The sequence below is a fragment of the Lipomyces tetrasporus genome, assembly GCF_029532465.1.
Source record: "Lipomyces tetrasporus strain NRRL Y-64009 chromosome Unknown POJ06scaffold_12, whole genome shotgun sequence".
Lineage (NCBI taxonomy): Eukaryota > Fungi > Ascomycota > Lipomycetes > Lipomycetales > Lipomycetaceae > Lipomyces > Lipomyces tetrasporus.
In genome coordinates this window covers 241,044-260,588 of record NW_026611607.1, presented here as the reverse complement: position 1 = coordinate 260,588, position 19,545 = coordinate 241,044, and the positions used below count along the sequence as shown (strand labels likewise).

General features: G+C 46.9%; 7 protein-coding genes and 1 non-coding gene across 8 annotated transcripts; 4 read left to right on the top strand and 4 right to left on the bottom strand.

The window, feature by feature from the left end:
* The first annotated feature begins 71 nt into the window (after positions 1-71).
* Positions 72-1,713, top strand: POJ06DRAFT_38479 (uncharacterized protein). Its single transcript, XM_056190957.1, has one exon. It carries the CDS (start codon positions 196-198, stop codon positions 1,375-1,377), a length of 1,182 nt encoding a protein of 393 aa, XP_056040478.1. The 5' UTR covers positions 72-195; the 3' UTR covers positions 1,378-1,713.
* On the bottom strand, positions 1,554-3,787 carry POJ06DRAFT_38475 (uncharacterized protein). The gene is made up of 2 exons (XM_056190956.1): positions 2,274-3,787; positions 1,554-2,226 (listed from the first exon to the last, which is right to left on the bottom strand). The coding sequence occupies exons 1-2, from the start codon at positions 3,709-3,711 to the stop codon at positions 1,730-1,732; spliced, it is 1,935 nt and encodes a 644-aa protein (XP_056040477.1). The 5' UTR covers positions 3,712-3,787; the 3' UTR covers positions 1,554-1,729.
* Positions 3,788-7,998: 4,211 nt separating this feature from the next.
* POJ06DRAFT_262312 (uncharacterized protein) lies at positions 7,999-9,246 on the bottom strand. Its single transcript, XM_056188731.1, has 2 exons — positions 8,857-9,246; positions 7,999-8,804 (listed from the first exon to the last, which is right to left on the bottom strand). Exons 1-2 carry the CDS (start codon positions 8,876-8,878, stop codon positions 8,119-8,121), a joined length of 708 nt encoding a protein of 235 aa, XP_056040476.1. The 5' UTR covers positions 8,879-9,246; the 3' UTR covers positions 7,999-8,118.
* A 2,362-nt stretch (positions 9,247-11,608) lies between these two features.
* POJ06DRAFT_271393 (uncharacterized protein) lies at positions 11,609-12,493 on the top strand (the record flags this gene model as incomplete). Its single annotated transcript, XM_056189502.1, has 3 exons — positions 11,609-11,649; positions 11,672-12,123; positions 12,177-12,493. The coding sequence occupies 3 exons, from the start codon at positions 11,609-11,611 to the stop codon at positions 12,491-12,493; spliced, it is 810 nt and encodes a 269-aa protein (XP_056040475.1).
* A 356-nt stretch (positions 12,494-12,849) lies between these two features.
* POJ06DRAFT_283669 (P-loop containing nucleoside triphosphate hydrolase protein) lies at positions 12,850-16,230 on the top strand (the record flags this gene model as incomplete). Its single annotated transcript, XM_056190120.1, has 12 exons — positions 12,850-13,117; positions 13,179-13,513; positions 13,562-14,077; positions 14,129-14,233; positions 14,283-14,335; positions 14,384-14,664; positions 14,715-14,851; positions 14,902-15,058; positions 15,112-15,469; positions 15,523-15,584; positions 15,634-16,040; positions 16,090-16,230. 12 exons carry the CDS (start codon positions 12,850-12,852, stop codon positions 16,228-16,230), a joined length of 2,820 nt encoding a protein of 939 aa, XP_056040474.1.
* Positions 16,047-17,410, bottom strand: POJ06DRAFT_38274 (ribosomal protein S5 domain 2-type protein). The gene is made up of 4 exons (XM_056190955.1): positions 17,247-17,410; positions 17,109-17,151; positions 16,568-17,038; positions 16,047-16,514 (listed from the first exon to the last, which is right to left on the bottom strand). Exons 1-4 carry the CDS (start codon positions 17,247-17,249, stop codon positions 16,294-16,296), a joined length of 738 nt encoding a protein of 245 aa, XP_056040473.1. The 5' UTR covers positions 17,250-17,410; the 3' UTR covers positions 16,047-16,293.
* Positions 17,411-17,498: 88 nt separating this feature from the next.
* On the top strand, positions 17,499-17,599 carry POJ06DRAFT_t83. Its single transcript has one exon. It is a non-coding gene; the product is annotated as a tRNA-Pro (tRNA).
* Positions 17,600-17,723: 124 nt separating this feature from the next.
* POJ06DRAFT_38268 (ERV/ALR sulfhydryl oxidase domain-containing protein) lies at positions 17,724-19,216 on the bottom strand. Its single transcript, XM_056190954.1, has one exon. The coding sequence runs from the start codon at positions 18,717-18,719 to the stop codon at positions 17,922-17,924; it is 798 nt and encodes a 265-aa protein (XP_056040472.1). The 5' UTR covers positions 18,720-19,216; the 3' UTR covers positions 17,724-17,921.
* Positions 19,217-19,545: the final 329 nt, after the last annotated feature.

Below are 19,545 nucleotides of genomic sequence, written 5' to 3'. Positions count from 1 at the left end.
CGCGATAATGCAAAGCAAAACGGCAGCCGCCCATCGGAGCAGCGGTGCAGCACACGGCAAGCCCTAACCACGGCTCGTTGTTCGCTTGCCGCTTTTTCTCTCCACCTCTCACCACTGTCATCATAATAACTTCTCTGCACTAACCGGTCCCGGTCTCCACTTCACTAGTACTTCTTCTCCTCTCGCACTCTCCAAATGACCCGACTGAGCGCCGGTGCGAACACGACGTACGTCGTCGGCGCGCTTCTCTTGCTCTTTGTTATTAAGATCTTGTTCCTGTCGAACATCCCAGCTCCCCCGGACTCCTCGCTGTCGTCCGGGTCGTCTCTGCGGTCGCCTGATCTGCGCACCCTTCGTCACCCGCCCGGTCAACCGTCGTCCGGCGACTTGCCTACCTATGAATCCTCGGTCCAATCGCACCCAATCCGCGACAACTTCGACTCTTTCGCCGAATATAAGTATCGAGAAATCTGCAAGATCTCGTCCCTCGAGCTGCACAAGCCTTTCGAACCTCTCTGTGCTGACAAACAGTCGCTTTTGACAGCCATGTCCTCCGGTGGGAGAATAGGCATCGACGCCCCCTACATGCCCCGCGACTGCGACATGCGGTGGTACACTACCGAGGAGATATGCTCCATCATCGAGAGGTTCGATCGTGTGGCCGTTATCGGCGATTCCATGATGCGCCAAATGCTCGGAGCGCTCTACGTTCTCCTGCGCAAGGACATGGGCTACGGTGGAGTAACCGGTTGGAACTTTAATGACCAGGAGAAAGCGGACTGCTTCTGCAATGCGCAGAACAACGTTAAGTCCTGCTCTTTGCAGACAATCTACTCCTCCAAGGATATTATGAAGTGGGACCCCAACTCCTTCGCCTGCGATGCGTCCAAGGTCAATATCTTTATTTCGCTTCAAGTCCAGTTTCCCCAGGACGACGAAGAGCTTGAGCGCTTCGCCAACGACCTAGACCACGTCCCCACAAACAAGAAGGTCGCCTTTGTATTCGGCCAGGGCCTCTGGAACGACCTCGACGTGCAAGCCGCGCTCAATTACCTCGACCGCTCGGCGTCCGCCATCATGCGAAAGCTGCCAGACTACGAAACTGATACAAAGACGTATCCTCGTCTCTTTGTAACGCCGAATGCAGCTGGCCCTAGGAAGCAGGACGCGTACATCCTCACGCAGGGTAACAAGCCGCTGATGCTCTTCGAGAATTCTATGTACTCTGTCCTCCCACCTAAGGGTTTTGACGTCCTTGGAACTTGGAACATGTCCATCCAGTCCACCTCGTATGATGGCGTGCACTGTGACTTGAAGGCCAATCTTGTCAAAGCCATGATGGTCCTAAACTGGCTCGATCGTGCGGGCAGCGAGTAAATATAATCATTGCAATGGATCGGTTATAAAAGTTGGTTTCATTTTTGTGTATTTTAAAGTTTGGCCCCTTTATTTGGTTTGGCTCGTCTCATTGTGTTGGGTTGTTCGTATACACTGGATATTGCTTTTTGAGTCGGTTGTGTTTGTAGGGCGAATCGCATGGATGTGCTAACTTGATGAATTGATTGATCGAATCTAACTAGTTTGTATTGCTGGATATTTGTGCTAGTACTGACGATATTGTATGAAGTCTACGATTCGATGGGCGTTTTAGATCTCTGTGTCTCTATCTTGTGTTTTCTCGACTTGTTAATATATATTCATCCTACGCTAAATATGCCAAGTCTATATATCACCACACGCTTACGAACGCGACTGGCGATTGTTCTTCTTCACTATTGCCGTCCTCCGCTGACTCGTCATCACCCTCGTCATTGATCGCTGGAGACTTCATCTCTGGCCACGGCAAGCCGTATATCCCAGCATGACGATTGCATTTCAAACACGCCACGTCTGCTGCACATTTGACATCAAACTTGCGCACGTACTCTGCACAAGCCCTCTCCAGTTCTCCTCCTCGACCCTGGCGTGCGAGTAAAAACCGGGCATGGCAATTCTTGTTGGCGCATTTTCGTGTCTGGAATGGCGGAACTATACCTGCGCTTGTATCTCCTAGCAGCGAAGGGTTCTGCTGACTACATGGAAGTTTGCTATCGGCGCCAATATTCTCGCGTTCCATTGTACCCCAATATGCATTGTAAATAAGGCCTGGTGGAAAACGAACCCCGCTGGTCCATGTATCGTAGAGATCGGCGTCAGCATCAGAGTCCCATTCAGCATCACCCGCATCTGTCCTTTGTCAGTATGCGCTAACTCAAGGCTGCTGAATTTCTCACCGTCATTGGTCTCAGACACACTGAGAGGTGGCGTGGACAATCCTGTTCGACGATCTCTGACATCATGTTTCTTCCTCTTGGTGCTGGTCTGTGATATCTGCGCTTTCACTCCGGCCGCCTGCCGTCGCCGTCCACATACGCTTTGACTCTCTGTGCCAGCAGAAGTATGCGCGTTAGGATGATGCAAGCGCTTGTGGGAGCTCCTCACATTGACTCGTTCACAGATATCTGGGCCATTTGCGCGCTTTGGCGGTCCACGGATCCGTCGCGGGGTTCCTTTTGGCGCAGTAACATCCTCGTAGTCCTTCTTCACCGGCGCACGAACTTGCAGATTGCGTGTTGACCGACGACATCCACTGGAGAATGTATGGCCATAGTTCTCGATGGCCCCTTCTTCCGTCTTGATTGGCTCCTTCTTCGGCGATGCTGACGACAATGATCTTGACAATGACGGTTGCGGTGAGACGGACATTGGTTTATCAGAGATGTCCAACATTTCCAGTCGCTGCCGTTTCCGTGCGCGTGTGCGATGTCTTCGAATACCATTCTCATCCTCCGAGATACTGTCGTCGCTAGTGTCGCTGTCTACCTCAGTCTCCGTCCCGCTCTCGCTGATGACCCCGCTCTCACTTGCCGATCGGGATTGCGATCTGGATTTTGACGACCGCGCCGCTCGCGGCTGTTCAAAGAAGCCTTTTCCTCTGCGCTCGCACGTCGCACACATGCACTCACGGTTCTTCTTGCCGAAGTAGTTGTCCGCATAGGATACCGTAACCTCCTCTCCGACCTCGATTTTGCGGACAGCAACGACGGCAACCACTCCATGGCTTCCCTGAGCCATGAATCGTGCGTTCGGATTGCAGTCATGATTCACGAACCGACACGGGCCGAGCATCAGACACGATTCTCCCAATCTGTGGGAGTAAATTATAGAAAAGTCGCGTTTGAGGCTCTTCTCATCTTGTGGAGACAGAGCGACCATCTTGCCAGACAAATGCTGGATGGTGGTGCCTGCTGGAATCGGCCTCCGGGCCAATACGCACGTCTCTGACCGTCTAGAAACAGCACGGTAGCGCTCCGTCGTGCCTAGCTCGAACGGGACGGTTGGAGAGTACATAGCGAGGTATCTGCGGGCATGAGCCTCGAATTCGTGCCGCAGCCGAGGCGTGTGAGAAAGACCGGCCACATAGGACTTGATTGAGGGCAGGGCCAGGAACGCAGAAACCAGCGCGGTCAGTGAGCTATCGTATGCATGGGCGCGAAAGAGGGCTGTAAGTGTTGTTGGCGACGGCCCGCGCGGTGTACGGCGGCCCGGGTGAACTTTGTGGACGGGAATCCAGAAATAGAGTGCGTCGACCAGAACGACGGTCAGGAAGTCATCGAACGTTGACAGATGCGAGGATAGAAATGCCGTGCTATGCGCCGGCGAGTACGCCATCCAAGCATCTATTGTGTCAATTGCAGTGTGTGAGTGAGAGTATCAAGACCCAATGACTTGAAGTGGAGGTTGCTTAGGATTGAGTATTGAGCGAGGGATGGAAAGGGGCCGCTGTGGGTAAGGGCTTCAACTGGTCAAGCAGAGGTTTATTGCGGCAACCTCCCCTTGAGAATTAATTGTCGTCCCAATTCCGATTTAATTCTAATGGATACTTTGAATCAAGTCCACACAGTGGATACAACAGAACTAATAACCTACAGCTTTAAACCTCTTAGCTGTAGCCTTTGAGCTTCTACTTCCAATCTCTTCTTCTCCAACTTCGACTAATTTGAAACCCTGAAGTCGATACTTGCCACAGCACTTTGGGCATGATGGCATCTATACTGTAATCTATAATTATCACTGTAAACTGTCTTGTTGATGGTTCAGGGTGTTGGCAAACAAAATGTAATAGTTCCTGTTCATAACCTATGGTCACGTGATTTGCGACTTGCCCGACACGCAGAACGCTGATGTAATTGGGTATCTGGTTTTGCAGACTACGATCCATTTGCGTAAATATTCATGATCGCATCTGCAGCCATGAATAATAATTAGTATGCAAGGAAATGCCTCTTTCTGCCAGCTAGGGCTGCTCCGAATATTCGCATTTGCGAATATTATTCGGTGAATAATTATTCGCACCATTTTGCGTTGCGAATAACGAATAACGAATATTATTCGCAGGATGTCCGCGCAACGAATAAAATTGCGAATATTATTCGCCGAATATTCGTTATTCGCATATTTATTCGCAACCCCTGAAACCTTAAAGTGCTCATAGTTTATTACGGTTCCAACACAAGAAGAAGCAAAGGCATTAAGGCACAAAACAACAAGCAAGTGAAAGGCGGAGGCATAAACTGCAAAACGAAAGATGCAAACCACGAAACGCAGGACTGACGCACTGTAATATGTACCTGGTAAAAGCAACCTCTCACTAGGTCACAGAGCAAGAAAAGTGCGCAGCTCGCTATCAATTTACTCTTTACATCACATTGAGCTGGAAGGCTGTAAGGGGCCATATTGGCTCTTGAAACTGTGAATTAAATTTATTAGGGGGCATCCCCTGAGCACGTGATTAGATGCGAAATTACGAATATTATTCGCACTGCTCAGGATTTGCGAATAAAATTGCGAATATTATTCGCAGCGGTTGGGACTTGCGAATAACGAATACGAATAATGCCGATTACTGCGAATATTCGTATTCGGAGCAGCCCTACTGCCAGCGCTCTGTTACAAACACACCCACTACATTTACAGACACACAGTTAGGGCTGGACACGATATCACTTGAGGAAAATTCCTGGCGATAATTTAGGCGATACGATATGCGATATTGAAGTTGAATATCGTATCGTATCGCCGAGATTCCGCTTGATTCTCATCACGGTAAATAAAGGGCGGTGAGATGGAAAGACTAAGTAATTACTCAATTAAGTGCACGCCAAAGTCTCCAGCAAAGATATTTTGTGAGTTACAGAGATTATATTCAATAAATCTGCTGAACCCTCATTGCCAACTCTAACCCTAATTTTAATGGCGTTAAACTAATCTCGGTACTTATTCCTGTATTATAAAATACGATACGATATCGCCAAGTGGCCAGTGGGCGATAAATAGGCGATAATATCGCCAGACTTTTCTGGCCGGCGATACGATATGCGATATGGGCAAAACCCGGCGATATCGTATCGTACGTGTCCAGCCCTACACACAGTCTTGTCAACAACGGCGGGATGATCCGAAGAGAAATTCGCGATTAATCCATAAAGATGATCCAGTCGCACCTACCACGGACTCAATCCCTAGTGAATATCTCCATAAAACCGGGAATATTCGAAGTCCCCCGTAAGCCAATGGCTAACTTTGCAGACCCTGCCGAGATAGTAACGGTGGCTTATAAATTCGATGAAAGTACGAATAAATGTGGGCATGCTTTTTATTTCACCGATAGAGTATTGAACTAATGGTGTAAACGAATAAAATTTTTATTCGTATTCGTTAACGTGGGTGATAAGCGAGCCGCGCAGACAAGCGAGTCGCGCACATTCTACAGCCCCTCCAATGTTTAAGCCCAATTACGACACAATAACAAAGTTAATCAATTAAAACTAATCGGAACTATGTATAATAGACGTTTCTTTATCTCCATCGCAAGTTCTGGCGTTATGTCCGGGTTTACCGCACTTACCACAGCGCCGTTGAGCTGGCTCTGTCCTCTTCTTCCGACCACCACTCTCACGCGTTTCGCGCTCCAGCTGCTCAAGAACGTCTTTTTGTGCAATCAGGTCTTGCCCGTCTTGTACTGCAAGTGATCCTCCAAGCATGATTCGGCTCCTTTTTGCCCGCCGGCGCTTGCTTAAAGTTTCATTTGCCTTTTGAAGTGTACGGACTTCGTGGCTGAGGAGCGTGACCGTATGAGCTAATGCTTGCGTCCCTTTTGCAAGCCGTTCGACAGCATTATAAATCGGTGTCGGTGAGCTATTTTGATGACTGGCAATGCGACCTTTGATGAATTCAGACTGTGAGACAGCCTCTGTCGGGTTGTGCGGCGTCTGAGAGATCCAAGGGTTGGTGGTAGGGAATGGAAGACGCGGAGGTGTTGGAGTTCGTATCATGACATCCAATTTGGATAGGACAACTTCAGGGTCCATAGGCACTAAACCTGACCCTCTGAATCCCGCCTTAATATTCTTTTAGTTCATACACGTGTAAAATGCGGCTCGAAAACACTATACGATTACGAGTTACGATTACTCGCAAATCGTATCCATCCTTAAGTCAAGTTCAAGCCACTCCGCGATCTTTTAGGATCTTCGAAGAGCGCTCTCTGGTAATCGTATCCGCGATTAAAGTGTGTTTTAAGCATCGGTTGCCGTTTGACGAAGTTCATTGCCCAACGCTTGCCCACGGATCCCGCGTCGCGCTCTGCGAGCAGCAGATTAGCCATATTTTCCACATCAGCGAGCCTGGGCGGAAACCCGCGCGAATCTAAGTCCAAGACATGCTCCAGAATAGCATTTTCTTCCAGGTCCGTAAATTTTCGAGAATTGGGAATAAGGTCGCGTCGCGACGGTCGCCCGTTCATTCGATCGCGTAAGGTGGATTTGGGTACATTGTAGATCGTTGCAGCCTGTCGAATGCTTAGCTGAGCGCATTTTTGGGTAGCTTCGAGGGCTAATAAAAGTCTACGTTCTTTAGAAGCGCATTCCATGTTTTGTTGTGTAAAAATGTCGTGTCAAAGCTGATAGATATACGTCGAGTAGAAAAGGCGCGGCTTGCTTGTCTGCGCGGCTCGCTTATCACCCACGTTATTCGTATTCGCAGAATTTCCGTTTTTTCGCAACGAATAAGATTGGGAGCGTCGAATACGAATAACGAATATGATTCGGTAATTTTGCCATGGCGCTAGCGCAGTAAAACGTTACTTCTAGACAAACAGGCGTTGTAACAGTAACGAGGCAAATCTTAAGGCTTAAATGGAATGCGTATGTTGCATACATTACTAAGTATTCGTAGCGAAAAAAGTCGAAGATGAACGTCAACAGCCCTGATAAGCACAATTACTAAATGTAAGCTTTGACGGGAAAAGACTCCTCAGGCAAATACAATCTTGAGTCGTAAACGGGTTTGGTAGGAACTGCCGGCTTTAAACTCGTTGGTCTGTCCCATAATGGGCAAGTGCCGTCCTTTCTGCGGTCTTGGGTATAGCAAACCACTCAGACTCGTACCTAACGAATTTCTGTTTGCTTGCGTGAGTAGAGATACTTGTTTATTGTAGATACATATATCGAAAGCCTCTTTGTCATGATTACCGTAACAATTTTAAGACTTTCAAATATATGGATGAATGAAAAGTATTGTGCCTAGAAGATATTAGTTGTGGTAACTGCGGAAAAATCCGCAGCAAGGTGCTAGCTTAGCAAATCCTTATACATCAGGGCGACCTAGGATCCCGTGGTCTCCGGCGACTGCATAGTCTTTGTACGCTTAGGTGTCAAAATGAATGGATATTTGGCATTCGGGGTTCGTAGAAGGAGTTGTCTTGTTTAAGGTTGTCTCCTTTTCTCTTCCGAACCCGAAGGGCGAGAAGTCGCAAATTTATATTTCCCAAAAAGAACATCGCATATGAAGAAGGGATGCAGCGTGTTAATCCAAGAGTAATGGAAGAAAGTGAACATACGCGTTTGGTATCAGAGCGGCATGGAGGACAAAGACAAAATCTTGATGAACGTAGAAAGTCGCTTTGAAGAGGAATCACAGTTATCTTAAAATTTTACTCTCAAATAATGTCCATTAACAATCAATATGCAACTAATCTGTTACATAACGTTATCTACAAAGTATTCAGTGCAGCAAACGTTATTGTCGAGTTCTATTCTTTCTGTTGAACCTCGATTGTCCCATATGCTCCTTCGTGGAATAACCATGCAGTCGAGACAAAAGTTCCGCCTCCATCCGCTTGGCGGCCATCGGACCATTGAGGATCTCCCCCATAATATCAGTTCCAGGTGGAAAGTCAGTCTCAAAAGTTGGCTCTCCTGCCCCTCTCATATTTGCCAACGCTGCTTGACGAAAGTGCCAACTTAGCAGTTCATCACTTGCACGCCTATTGTCACTTGGATCACGACAAACAGGGTCGAGTGTCTTCCCACCTATTCTGAGAATATCTTTATGGAAACAGACTATCTTGTAACCGTCATCGGGGTTGATGGAGAAAAACAATCCATCAAATTTCTCATGGACGTTGGACTGCATAAGCAAGCCATTCTGGCACGAGTTAATTCCCGTGTCACGTTCACCTGTCCTGTTCGTAATCCACCTAGAAAATCCACGCTGTATGAAATAATCTTCACTGGATAATGGGAAGATGTGCGCGGCATGAAAACCACTCCATTCATCACTATCGGCCTCGTCGTTGATCAGGCCAGTGATAGCACACTTCCCATCTCTCTCACGGACTCGAGTTCGAAATGATTGGTCTCTGCCAGTAGATGAATGTGAGATTATTCGCAATATGCATGGCTCGTTTGTGATAGATATTGTGTCTGGGCAACTTCAGCGGCCACTACAAAGAAGGGATCCCAGAATAATACTTACCTTTGCGAGGGCCTGATATCATAGTGGCCTGGCAGGAGAACCTCTTCAGTTGCGGTTAGATCGTATCCTGTGCTTCGCGAGATTACGCGATACGGACCAGATTGAACAATGAGGATGCCGAGCATAGTGAGAAAGGTATTTTTCATTACGAATGGATTCAATCTCAGTCCACCGAGCTCCTTATCAGGCTCCAAAGTTGTAAGGACATTTCGACCGATTGCTCTTTTACCCGCCATGCACTACTGATGTCTCTATCTTCCGTCTCTGCCGATGCCTCTCCACATAGTATTCGGTAGAATCGCGTTCAGATGTAACGGACCTGTTTTCTATTACTGACCTTCCGCAAACAGATGGGCGTGTCATGTCCCATGATCATAGACCGCCACAAAGTCCCGCCTATTATTGACGCGCCACAACCCACCACCTTTATTAGTCGCGACACTTTTCACATAACCCTAACCCAGCGACCAATTTTTAAAGTTACCCCTCACCCTCACTTGTTCTGCGAATTGTGTATACCGCAGGCGTATATTGGAGCATCAGTCATTATCTTATGGCAAAGGGTGGGAATTAGGCAGAATATACGTAATAAGATTACATACAATACGTACAAGGCACAAATAAAACACATACAACGCGCAAAATATAAATACAACAAACTACTCCTGGTCATAGGGTGGGCACGAATAACCTTTTCCTCTATTCGGATTCGTTGTTCGTAATTTTGCCAAGACGCTAGTGCAGTGTTCAAACTTTACTTCAGCCAATCATGACGCGTCAAGGAGTAACGCGTCAATGAATAACTGAACGACGCGTCTTATTCTACCAATTTTCAATCCCTTGGAGATTAATCCAATATCCTATCTTACAACAAGATGTCTGACAGCGATTGTGAGATACAGGGAGAGACCTTCTAGGTTTGCGGAGGCACTCGTTGAGTGGCGAGACGACGAGAAAGTTGATGTTGTTGAGGGCAGTTTATAATGGCGTGCAGGCCAGGGAGGCGAGATTTCATGTTGCATTTGTTTTGAAAATTTACAAATATTACGAATAATTTCACGAATAAAATTGATTTTATTCGTATTCGCGTTAGTAAGCCAGAAACCTTCAGTTATTCGTATTCGAATTACGAATATATTCGTTGTTCGTGTCCACCCCTACTACTCCAGATCTAGCATAGCGGATGTAAGAGTAAGAAAATATCAGAGCTATACCATATTAGGAAGTGTGGTTAATCCCCTTGAGAGATTTAAACACTGCTTTGAGACTAATGTCTCATTATTACCAGCATTTTCGGCAATAATAGCTAATAGTTTATGTTCAAGGTTAAGGTCTATGAGAGCATCCTCTATCATCTCTGCCATATTCTCTCCCCTGTGCGCATCTTCAATCTCCTTAAACTCAAGAAGGTGTTCTTGGTATTCAAAGTCTTCATTTTGCAAGCGACCTATGACCCGAAGAATTGCAATAGAGCTCTTGCTAATCCAGACATCTAAGGAAAGTCCAATTGTACTGTATGTAGCAGCCAATTCCCCTTTCACCTTTAAAACGATACAGTGCAAAGTGTGACTCAACCCGACGTTGCAAAGTGCGTCGAGATCCAAACGGTAATGTAAGAAGATCTGCAAAACTTGAGCGAAAAGTTGGTCTTTCTATAGTGGTGAAAGGCTGCAACTCTGTTACTGTCTATTGGAGGAGATTTATTTCAAGTCGTTGCTTGATGGGAGAGCTCATCGGTGTACTGCTAAGTAGCACTAATTGTTCTCCGTCCCGGATGCGATACCTTAACGCTCTTTGCAATACTATGCTTTTGCAATGAAGTCTCGTATTACCAGTTGAGGTTTCCCCAGCAGAATTGAAGGTCTTCCAGGTACATTTACTGACAGCGAATCTCTTTCTCTTTTCCAGTTTTAGATCTCGTATTATCCACTGCTAATCCGGTCATACTGTAACACTAAAGTATGCCGAAAGCCACTCTGTCGCAGGTCCCGGTCGCGATTTTGCGGATGTAGTTGAGAGGGCTATCAGCAGATGACATGTCTGCTAATAACTGAGAAGCAGATTCTGCAGGGAAGACTTCTGTGCTTGCGACAATATCGATAGAGTTATCAATTGTCTAACTAAGTTAGGTGCACGTGCTTGAAATGACTCGCTAAACCCCAGTTTGCCTAATATTACCGGGACAAATAGCGTGTAATACTCTGAACCTTAGTCTGCTGTAACGTCCACCAACTGCGTGGACTTAAATTCATCATAGTTGCGTTGGCCCTATCATGCCTGCAACTCGGAACTATTTTGTGTTGACCCGCAACGAGTCCGGGGCAGCTCGAGCTTTTCAGACATTGCTGATCATTGGATACGCTGCCGAGGCAGTTCTCAATCTTTTATAACATCACTGTTTTCGAGGTAGTCCGAATGCAAATCTATCTTATTTGCCTGGAAGCCGTAGCCCTAGCCCTCTGTAGGCCTAGTCCTTTGTTTGTTTATGTTTGTTTATTTGCGGGAGTTAGCTTCGGACGCGTTGTTTATTTCCGCGCTCTCTCCACTATATTCAGTAACAGCCATTTCCTCCTTCAATTTCGCACTTCTAATTTAATAGCCCTAGCATTCTGATTTAATCCGTTCGTTTGCATTATGGACCAGGTTGAAGTAATCTTTAAGGACTCCCAATACTGCAGAAAATGCCCGTCCTGTCGTCGCCAGATTCGTTGTGATACTCCTCAGGAGCTAGCAAAGTTATTTACGGGTGCAGATGGTCAAGCTTTTCGGAGCTGCCACAAGTGCCGTAGCAAGGTGGGTTTGCTCATGACTTTAGACTACATGAAGTGAACTTGTTCGTTGATCATCAATCGCAGCGGGCTGGGAAAAATCAGACTGGCGTGTCGCAGCGCGCAGGATTTGACCTTGACGCGTGCTACGATACTCACGAAGAATTTGTCGAAGTAGTCTCTGCATTTTTGAAGCAACATGATGACCACAAGTTCGATCTTACAGCGCAGCCTCTGAAAATTAAGGCTACTCTTTCCCCGGCCTTTTGTATAGACAATGATGTCTCGATTGGTGCCTGTGCAGTAACTGCGGACGGCGATTTACAGAGAAGAGTTGCAATGCTGCTGCGGAGCGACATTTTCGATTGTTCAGGATATTACTTCCATTTGCAGCATGCACATGAAAGACGTGACGGAGCGAAGTACAGCTTCAGTTGTCCTGCTTCCGTCGAAGATAGACCAGCGGAGCGCGATCCCTCGACGATACAGCGGTACACAGGCACGCGGTTTAATTATTTGCCCAACCCGCAATAGGTAGCTAATGTCTTTTAGTTCAAAAGGAATACTTCGAGTGCCACGGCGAGTGTCATATAAGCTTTTCAAAGGCCAACGCTTCCGCAACAGTAATCTACGAGCACATTGGTCATACTGAATCAAGGAAGTTTCACATGATAGAAGAGGTTCGAAATTACATTAAGTCACATAAGTACCTTCCGCCACGCCAAATTTATCGAAAGCTGATCCAAATGACCAATGTGCCGGATTTCGAGAAGCCTGAAGCGCACGTAATCACGAGAAAACAAGTCTACAACTTCTGGATTTCCCTTACACAAGGCGACTGGCATAGGGACGTTGATGATTTTGGTTAGGATTTTGGTCAATAATAATCAAGTCATGTAAAACTTATGGCTCATCCTGCCAGCCTCTCCGGGCTTTCAGGTTTTCGAACAAGGTATCAGCGAAACACTGACCCTGAGCGTATTAGTCTGCTATCGGTATAGTCGAAAAAGGTTCTTTTGACAATTCCAGCAGGTACGGCAAGCTACCTGAAAATGTATCTATCAGGGTTTCGTGTTGCATGGGTTAGGGTAACTGTCGGTACATTTTTGCCTTTATGTTTCGGTCGAAAACTGCGGCGCCTTTGTTCGTGGAGTTGCCGATCCTGTCGCGATAACTGTCAATCTGATATTTCTCACGACATTAACAACGGAGACGCCATGGCAGTATGAGTGACTTTCGCTCTACGCGTGCTATTGACCTTCATAATAGTGGCACCAAGCAGACAGGTGCTCGCAAGCGCCGGTTAGCTGTCCAGGGTACTAGTACCGGTAATTCGAACTCAAGGATTGTGAAATTGATGAGCATTGTAGACGACGATTATGAGCGCACGGCCAGCACGACTAGCGGAGGAGATGCAGTCCGCTTATCTTGGAGCTCTGACACTGACGATCACAAGGGCGCTCCCCGAAATCTCCGGCAACAGGCCGTGTCAGGTGCGTCGCCGGAAAGAAAGTCAATAGGGATCATCTATATTTGTTCTTAACACTAAGGTAGACTCAAAACGCGGCAAAAGGACACTCACACGCAAGACATCGTGGCATGATGGATACACAACAGTCGCGTCATATCTTAAAGATCGACGCCAGAAATTCGAGCAGGCGGCAAAAGATCCACAGAATCTGGCCTTGCCACCCAACTACGATGGCATACCAGAACTAGACAGCGACTTTCCCGACGGGTACGAAGTTCGACCACAGTTCCAGATGGTCCCAAGTGGTGAGTTTCAGGATATCCGTTTGAGTAAGAGTTTGGGCGTGATTCCTGCGCCGATCGCTCAGTTTTTGAGGTCATATCAGATTGATGGTGTTTCCATGATGCATGAGAAGTTTGTGAGTGCGAAAGCTATACTGTAGAGGCAATAGTGGCTGATTTGACAGGTCTATCAACGAGGCATGATTCTCGGCGACGACATGGGCCTCGGCAAGACGGTCCAGGTTATTGCCTTCCTGACTGCCGCCTTCGGCAAAACTGGTGATGCGAGAGATCGCCTTCGTATGCGGCTCATGCGGCGGCATGAGCGGTGGTATCCAAAAGTCCTGATTATCTGCCCTGGCACATTAATTCGAAATTGGGAACGTGAGCTGAATACGTGGGGGTGGTGGACTATTGAGGTATTCCATGGTACAAAGAAGTATGATATTCTAAGCACCGCCAGGCAAGGTCGGCTAGAGATTATGCTCACCACATATAAAACGTATGATATTTACGAGAGTGAGATCAACTTGATCGAATGGGATTGCGTGGTAGCCGATGAATGCCATCAAATCAAAGAGTCCGAAGCGGAAATCACGAAAGCTATGGCTAAAGTCAATAGCCTTTGTCGAGTAGGATTGACTGGCACCGCCATCCAGAACTCGTATGAGGATCTGTGGACTATCCTTAATTGGGCTAATGTAAGTTGTCATGTTATGCCCTTATAGTTGCACTCCTGACAAAAGATGAAGCCCGGAATGATTGGGGACAAGAAAACGTGGATTAAGAAAATTAGCAAGCCGCTAAAAGCCGGGCAGTCACATGCTGCTACATGGGCGGAATTGAAACTCGGTCGTGTATGTATCTGTAATTGTGTTATCTTCTGCTTGGTGTTGACCTAAATAGAGCACTGCTGCTAGTCTTGTGACAAATCTTCTGCCACGATTTTTCCTCCGTCGGTATGTCTGAGATCTCACTAGATGCAATTGCACCGCTAACAGCTTCAGAACCAAAGGCCTGATAGCAGACCAGCTCCCCAAGAAACGGGACATGATCGTGTTCTGTCCGTTAACACCGCTGCAAACCGAAGCATATGCTAATTATATGCAACCAGGCGACGACAAACGCTTCGCGAAACTCGTATCGCCATGTATTTGCACCGACAAGAAAAATCCAGATGCGACGTGCGTGTCCTGCAAGACGGCCAAATCTGACCAGAATGAGCATTTCTTTCGAAAATGTGTCAATAGCTTGCATCTAGCCAATCATTTAGCCTACGTCATCCCACGTATGTTCCTTACGCCATTGTATGAGGCTTCTGACTCTAACTTGACCAAGGGAATGAAGATCTTCCAGCTGAGAAGGAGAAGGCAATGGCTGTTCTGAAACAGTGTCTGCCCAACAAATGGCAAAGGTATTACAATCGGTCACCGATAGTGAATTACGCTGATCCTGAGTTGTGTGGCAAGTGGAAGGTTAGCTCTGTCGTTAATGACCTCTTGAATATGTCTACTAATGACCACAGACGCTGCAAAATATCCTCAAACTCTGGAAAAGGAATGGTGACAAGGTCCTGATATTCAGTTACTCGACTAAATTGTTGAACATGCTTGATACACTACTCACATCCAACGGAAACTACTCATTTTGCCGTCTTGACGGCAGCATGAATTACGAAGACCGTACGTAGTACTATGTGTCTGTTGTATAGGTCTAATGCTTAGTATCGAGATAGGGCAAAAACAGGTCGACAAGTTCAATACAGATCCCAATCAGTTCGTCTTTCTGCTTTCCACACGCGCCGGGGGTCTGGGCCTTAACATAGTTTCTGCAAACAGGGTCGTCATCTGGGATCCAAACTGGAATCCAACGTACGACCTCCAAGCGCAGGACCGCGCGTTCCGACTGGGCCAGTATCGCGACGTGGAAGTTTACCGACTTGTTTCAGCTGGAACCATCGAGGAAATTGTGTATGCACGACAGATCTACAAACAGCAGCAGGCAAATATAGGGTATACAGCTTCCAACGAGCGACGATATTTCGATGGTGTGATGGGTGAGGCCGAGAAGAAAGGTGAAATTTTTGGGTCAAAGTAGGTCACATTTTTTGTATGTTATCAAGCCATGGCTAATATGTAATGTGCAGGAATATGTTTACGTTTGACAAGGAAAATGTGATGTTGAAGAAAATTGTCAATAAAACGAACGGTAAGCAGATCTTTAGTCAAGTGAAGTTAATGATTCTGACCAGATGAAGTTGCGGAAGCATTGACTGCAGAACTCGGGGGTGTGCGCATCGCCGAAATTGATGTAGATCTCGCCAGAGCAGCGTCCGCTGATGAAGCTGAAGTAAGACACCTCCTGGAGGACGACACAAACAAAGATTTGGACGACGAGGTCGCCAAGAAGAACTTTATGAATTTGACTGGCGATGACAGGTCTGGGAACCCAGAGCGTACAGATCCTATTACAGCTATCCTGAATCATGTTGGAGTAAAGTACGTTCACAATAATTCTGAGGTGATAGGGTCGTCCAAGGTTGAGGAGGAGATCAGCAAGAAGGCATTGGAAGCAGATCACGAGGTCGAAGAAGATCGACCTTTCGAGTCTGGAGGTGTTGGTGAACATATCTTCCGGCCGCCAAAGGATGTCTGTCGAAGACAGGTATGTATTCTGCTTAGTTAATCGATCTCAATGATGCTGATCTACATAGTTCAATGCGATGGCTAAGGCATTTGGATTCAAATCGCCCACCGACTTTGCCCTGCAAGTTGAAAGGATGAAACAGGAAGAACGTCGTGACCTTTTAGAGGAATTTTACAATACGAAGCTCCCATGTGGAGACCTGCGCTAATGCCGGTCGCAATGCACATTGATTAATATGGTACAATATGATGATCCCTGTAAATGCATGAAATCACAAACTGCCTCTCTCCAGCCGTGACTTGCCGTGTTTCCGAACTTCATTGTCCATCAAGTCACGAATATGGTGACAGCCCGACATGGATGCCGCCATCATTGGTTCCAACCTGTCAAATTGCACCTTCATTTCGAGCTGCAGGAGCGCTACCTTCCTCTTGCTGCCAATGGTTGCCATCGTCAGGAAAGGCATATCACTTTCTTCTATCCGGTTCAAATCTGGCCAGTATTTAGTACCATATTCCACAAACGCCAAGTACGAAATAACCAACCTAACAGCACCTCTCGATCAAGCATACCAGCGGTGCAAGCGCAAACGTAATCGTACATCGGGACACCGGCATCAATGAGGGCCAACGTCGTCGCATTAATACAAGCTTGCATCACGCCTCCATCTTGCGCGACAACATACAAATTCACATCGATCTGGCTCCGCGGAAACAAATGCGCAATCACTGCATCTTCAAACACATGCTGTATCGACGAACACATCTCCTGCATCCTGCTATCATTCTGGGAACGCTTTCGCCGGTCGATGGTACTGAATGGCGCGATTACTACTTTAACCGAGATACTCACACGATCAGGGACAACTCGCGAGCGCAGTGTCGGCTCCACTGGACCAATTACATTGCAGATCACTTTGGTGTTGCCTTGCTCGATTATGGCCGAACCGTCTGACGACACTGGATGTGTGTTTATTGCGCAGCGAAAGTGCCGTACTTCATTCCACCGGCGACCATCTGTAACCAGTAAACTATTAGTATTGCTGATATTCTCCACTATTGTCTTACCAATGTCAAATTGGCATACCTATTCGTAGACCTTCGGGTGAAAATATCTCCAGTCTTGAAGCCTGTTGCCCGTTAATAATATAAACAGACGCGGTCTTTGGTAGATCCACATGATCGTACAATAGCATACGAGAAGAGTTAGCTGCCTAGTACCTACCATTGTTTGTGTGTGCCGGATCACGAAGCCGATCAATCGTTCTTAATGCAAATGCTGAACTGAAATGCCATTTATTCTAACGCTGTTAAACTTTTATGCCTACCCGTAGATTATGATGTTCTAAATTGTGTTACATATAAGCCCATATTCGGAGTCAAATAGGGAGCTTTGCAGTGTTATATTGTACATGTTTTGGCGATTATGCTCGAATGCTAATAGTGTGGTTCAGTAGTTCTGATCTAACAAATCCATGGCTCGATGGTTTAGTGGTATAATTCTCGCTTAGGGCATTAACTCTAAGTTACTATTGAATAGTTTGCGAGAGGTCCCGGGTTCAATTCCCGGTTGAGCCCAAACTTTTTTCTGTTGTGTTTTTTTTGCTCTCATCTCAAACGCTATTATCTTGGTGGTTGATATGGAGGGTCGTTGTCTGCCATGTTCAAGGTCCTCATGACCGATTGGCTTGAGTGTGAAAAGAGCTGATCGCAAAGACATGATTCAGGCTTATGGGTTAATGCGGGATCATGCTCAGAAGTCACTCTAAAAGGTGAAGACAATAAACCATTCCCATTGAATCAATGCCAACCAAAATCTGCACCATGCACCACATGTATATATGTACAAGTTAAACTGGAGTACGAGTCAACAGGCATCTAGCCAGTACCTGGACTACGATTAGCCGCCCTTTGTCAAACCCTCCATTGATTCAATATGAATTCCCCGTAAATGATCCTCGACATTCAAAAAGTCTTCAGTATTGTCTTTTGATTCTTTGCTGCCGCCGGATTGGCTGTCGGCCCGCACGCCCTCGTCGGGTTCGAATTCATTTGCGCCCTCTTCTTCACATCCGCACTGGTATTTCTCACCGATCGTGTTGCAGTCGAAGATATCTTTGCCAAGCCTGGCATTAACCTGATTATGGACATGACAGCCCCACTGCGACGCAGCAATCCGACTCGACGTCTGTGGCGGGAACTTCTTCAAGAGCTTTTGGAAGTGAGACGCACACTCCCCGCAAGGGTACACCCGCGAAAACAAGTAAATATACGACGACAAAGCTTCTCTCTCCTCGGCAGTCGGCTTCTCCGGATAGCGGGCTAAGATGGTGTGGAATAGTTTCCAGGACGCACGTCCTAATTCCGCTTTGATCGTCTCGTTCCCCAGAAGTGGCATGATCGGGCCGCCTTGGGACAGCTTCTGGGAAGAGACCGGGACAGGCCCTTGCAGTGGGTCATAATCGCTCGCGTCCGCAATGTCGTGCACACTAGTCTCTTTCGATTTGCCGGCGTTGCTACCCGGTTTCAAGATGACAGGGCGACTGGGGTGGAAGATATTGCTGCCGTGGGCCGAGATTGCCGCGCCAGATCCTGACGAGGGGGAAGAATTTGATGAGACTGTGATGATAAATATGACTATCGTTGCGACTATCGAAATTAACGCCAGTGTCGGCCTACGCCCCATGAATCTCGCCATGGTGGTGTGGTGGCGGTGGCAGAGCTGTCAACTGGGGGACCTTAACAGGGACCTAATGTCAACAGGGTGAAAGTGGTTCGAGGGGCTCAACACGCCATGGGCGCTGCCAACGTTGTCGACTGTTTAGCAGGTGCGATCGGGCCACCCTAACAATCGGCCTAATACGGGAGAACAAGGATGGATGATAAATAATGTATGAATGCATTTAAGTTTGTTTTGCATCTTTCACGTAGGCTGATGTCGTGGGTCTCGTGGCAAGGTGGGTAATTTGCCTGCCGGACTGATATATTGCCTGAAAACGGTCCTCGATAACGGCTTCGCACGATCGCTGGTGAAGTTTATGATCTGCTTGGATTGCTAAATACCCTTGAATGTTTCTGACACCGCTAATATGCGAGCATAATCGCCGGGATATTGTTGGGATGCTGTCCGCTTGCCCAGTGCATTATCGCGACGACTATGACATCAGATCAAACATCCACGAGATCATAAAATGATCAAACATCTACGAGAAAGTATGCTATAAGGCGTTCAATATTATATATCTATATATATATACATAGGTCATTGGCGAGTGTTACGCTGCGTAAGATAGGAATGATTGTGAGAATGTCAGACTTGGATTCGAATTTGAGGTACTACAGATCCCATTGCTTGAATTTATGCGCGGCTTGACATCAGTGTGACTAGCATTAGTGAAGATCTAAATCAATTTCACGCTGTAGTAATGACAGAGTTAACGTTCGTGGACGATGGATACGACGACATAAAAATGACCCGAGATTCTCCTCGAGATTGAAAATGTATTGATAGATAGTCTCCCTCA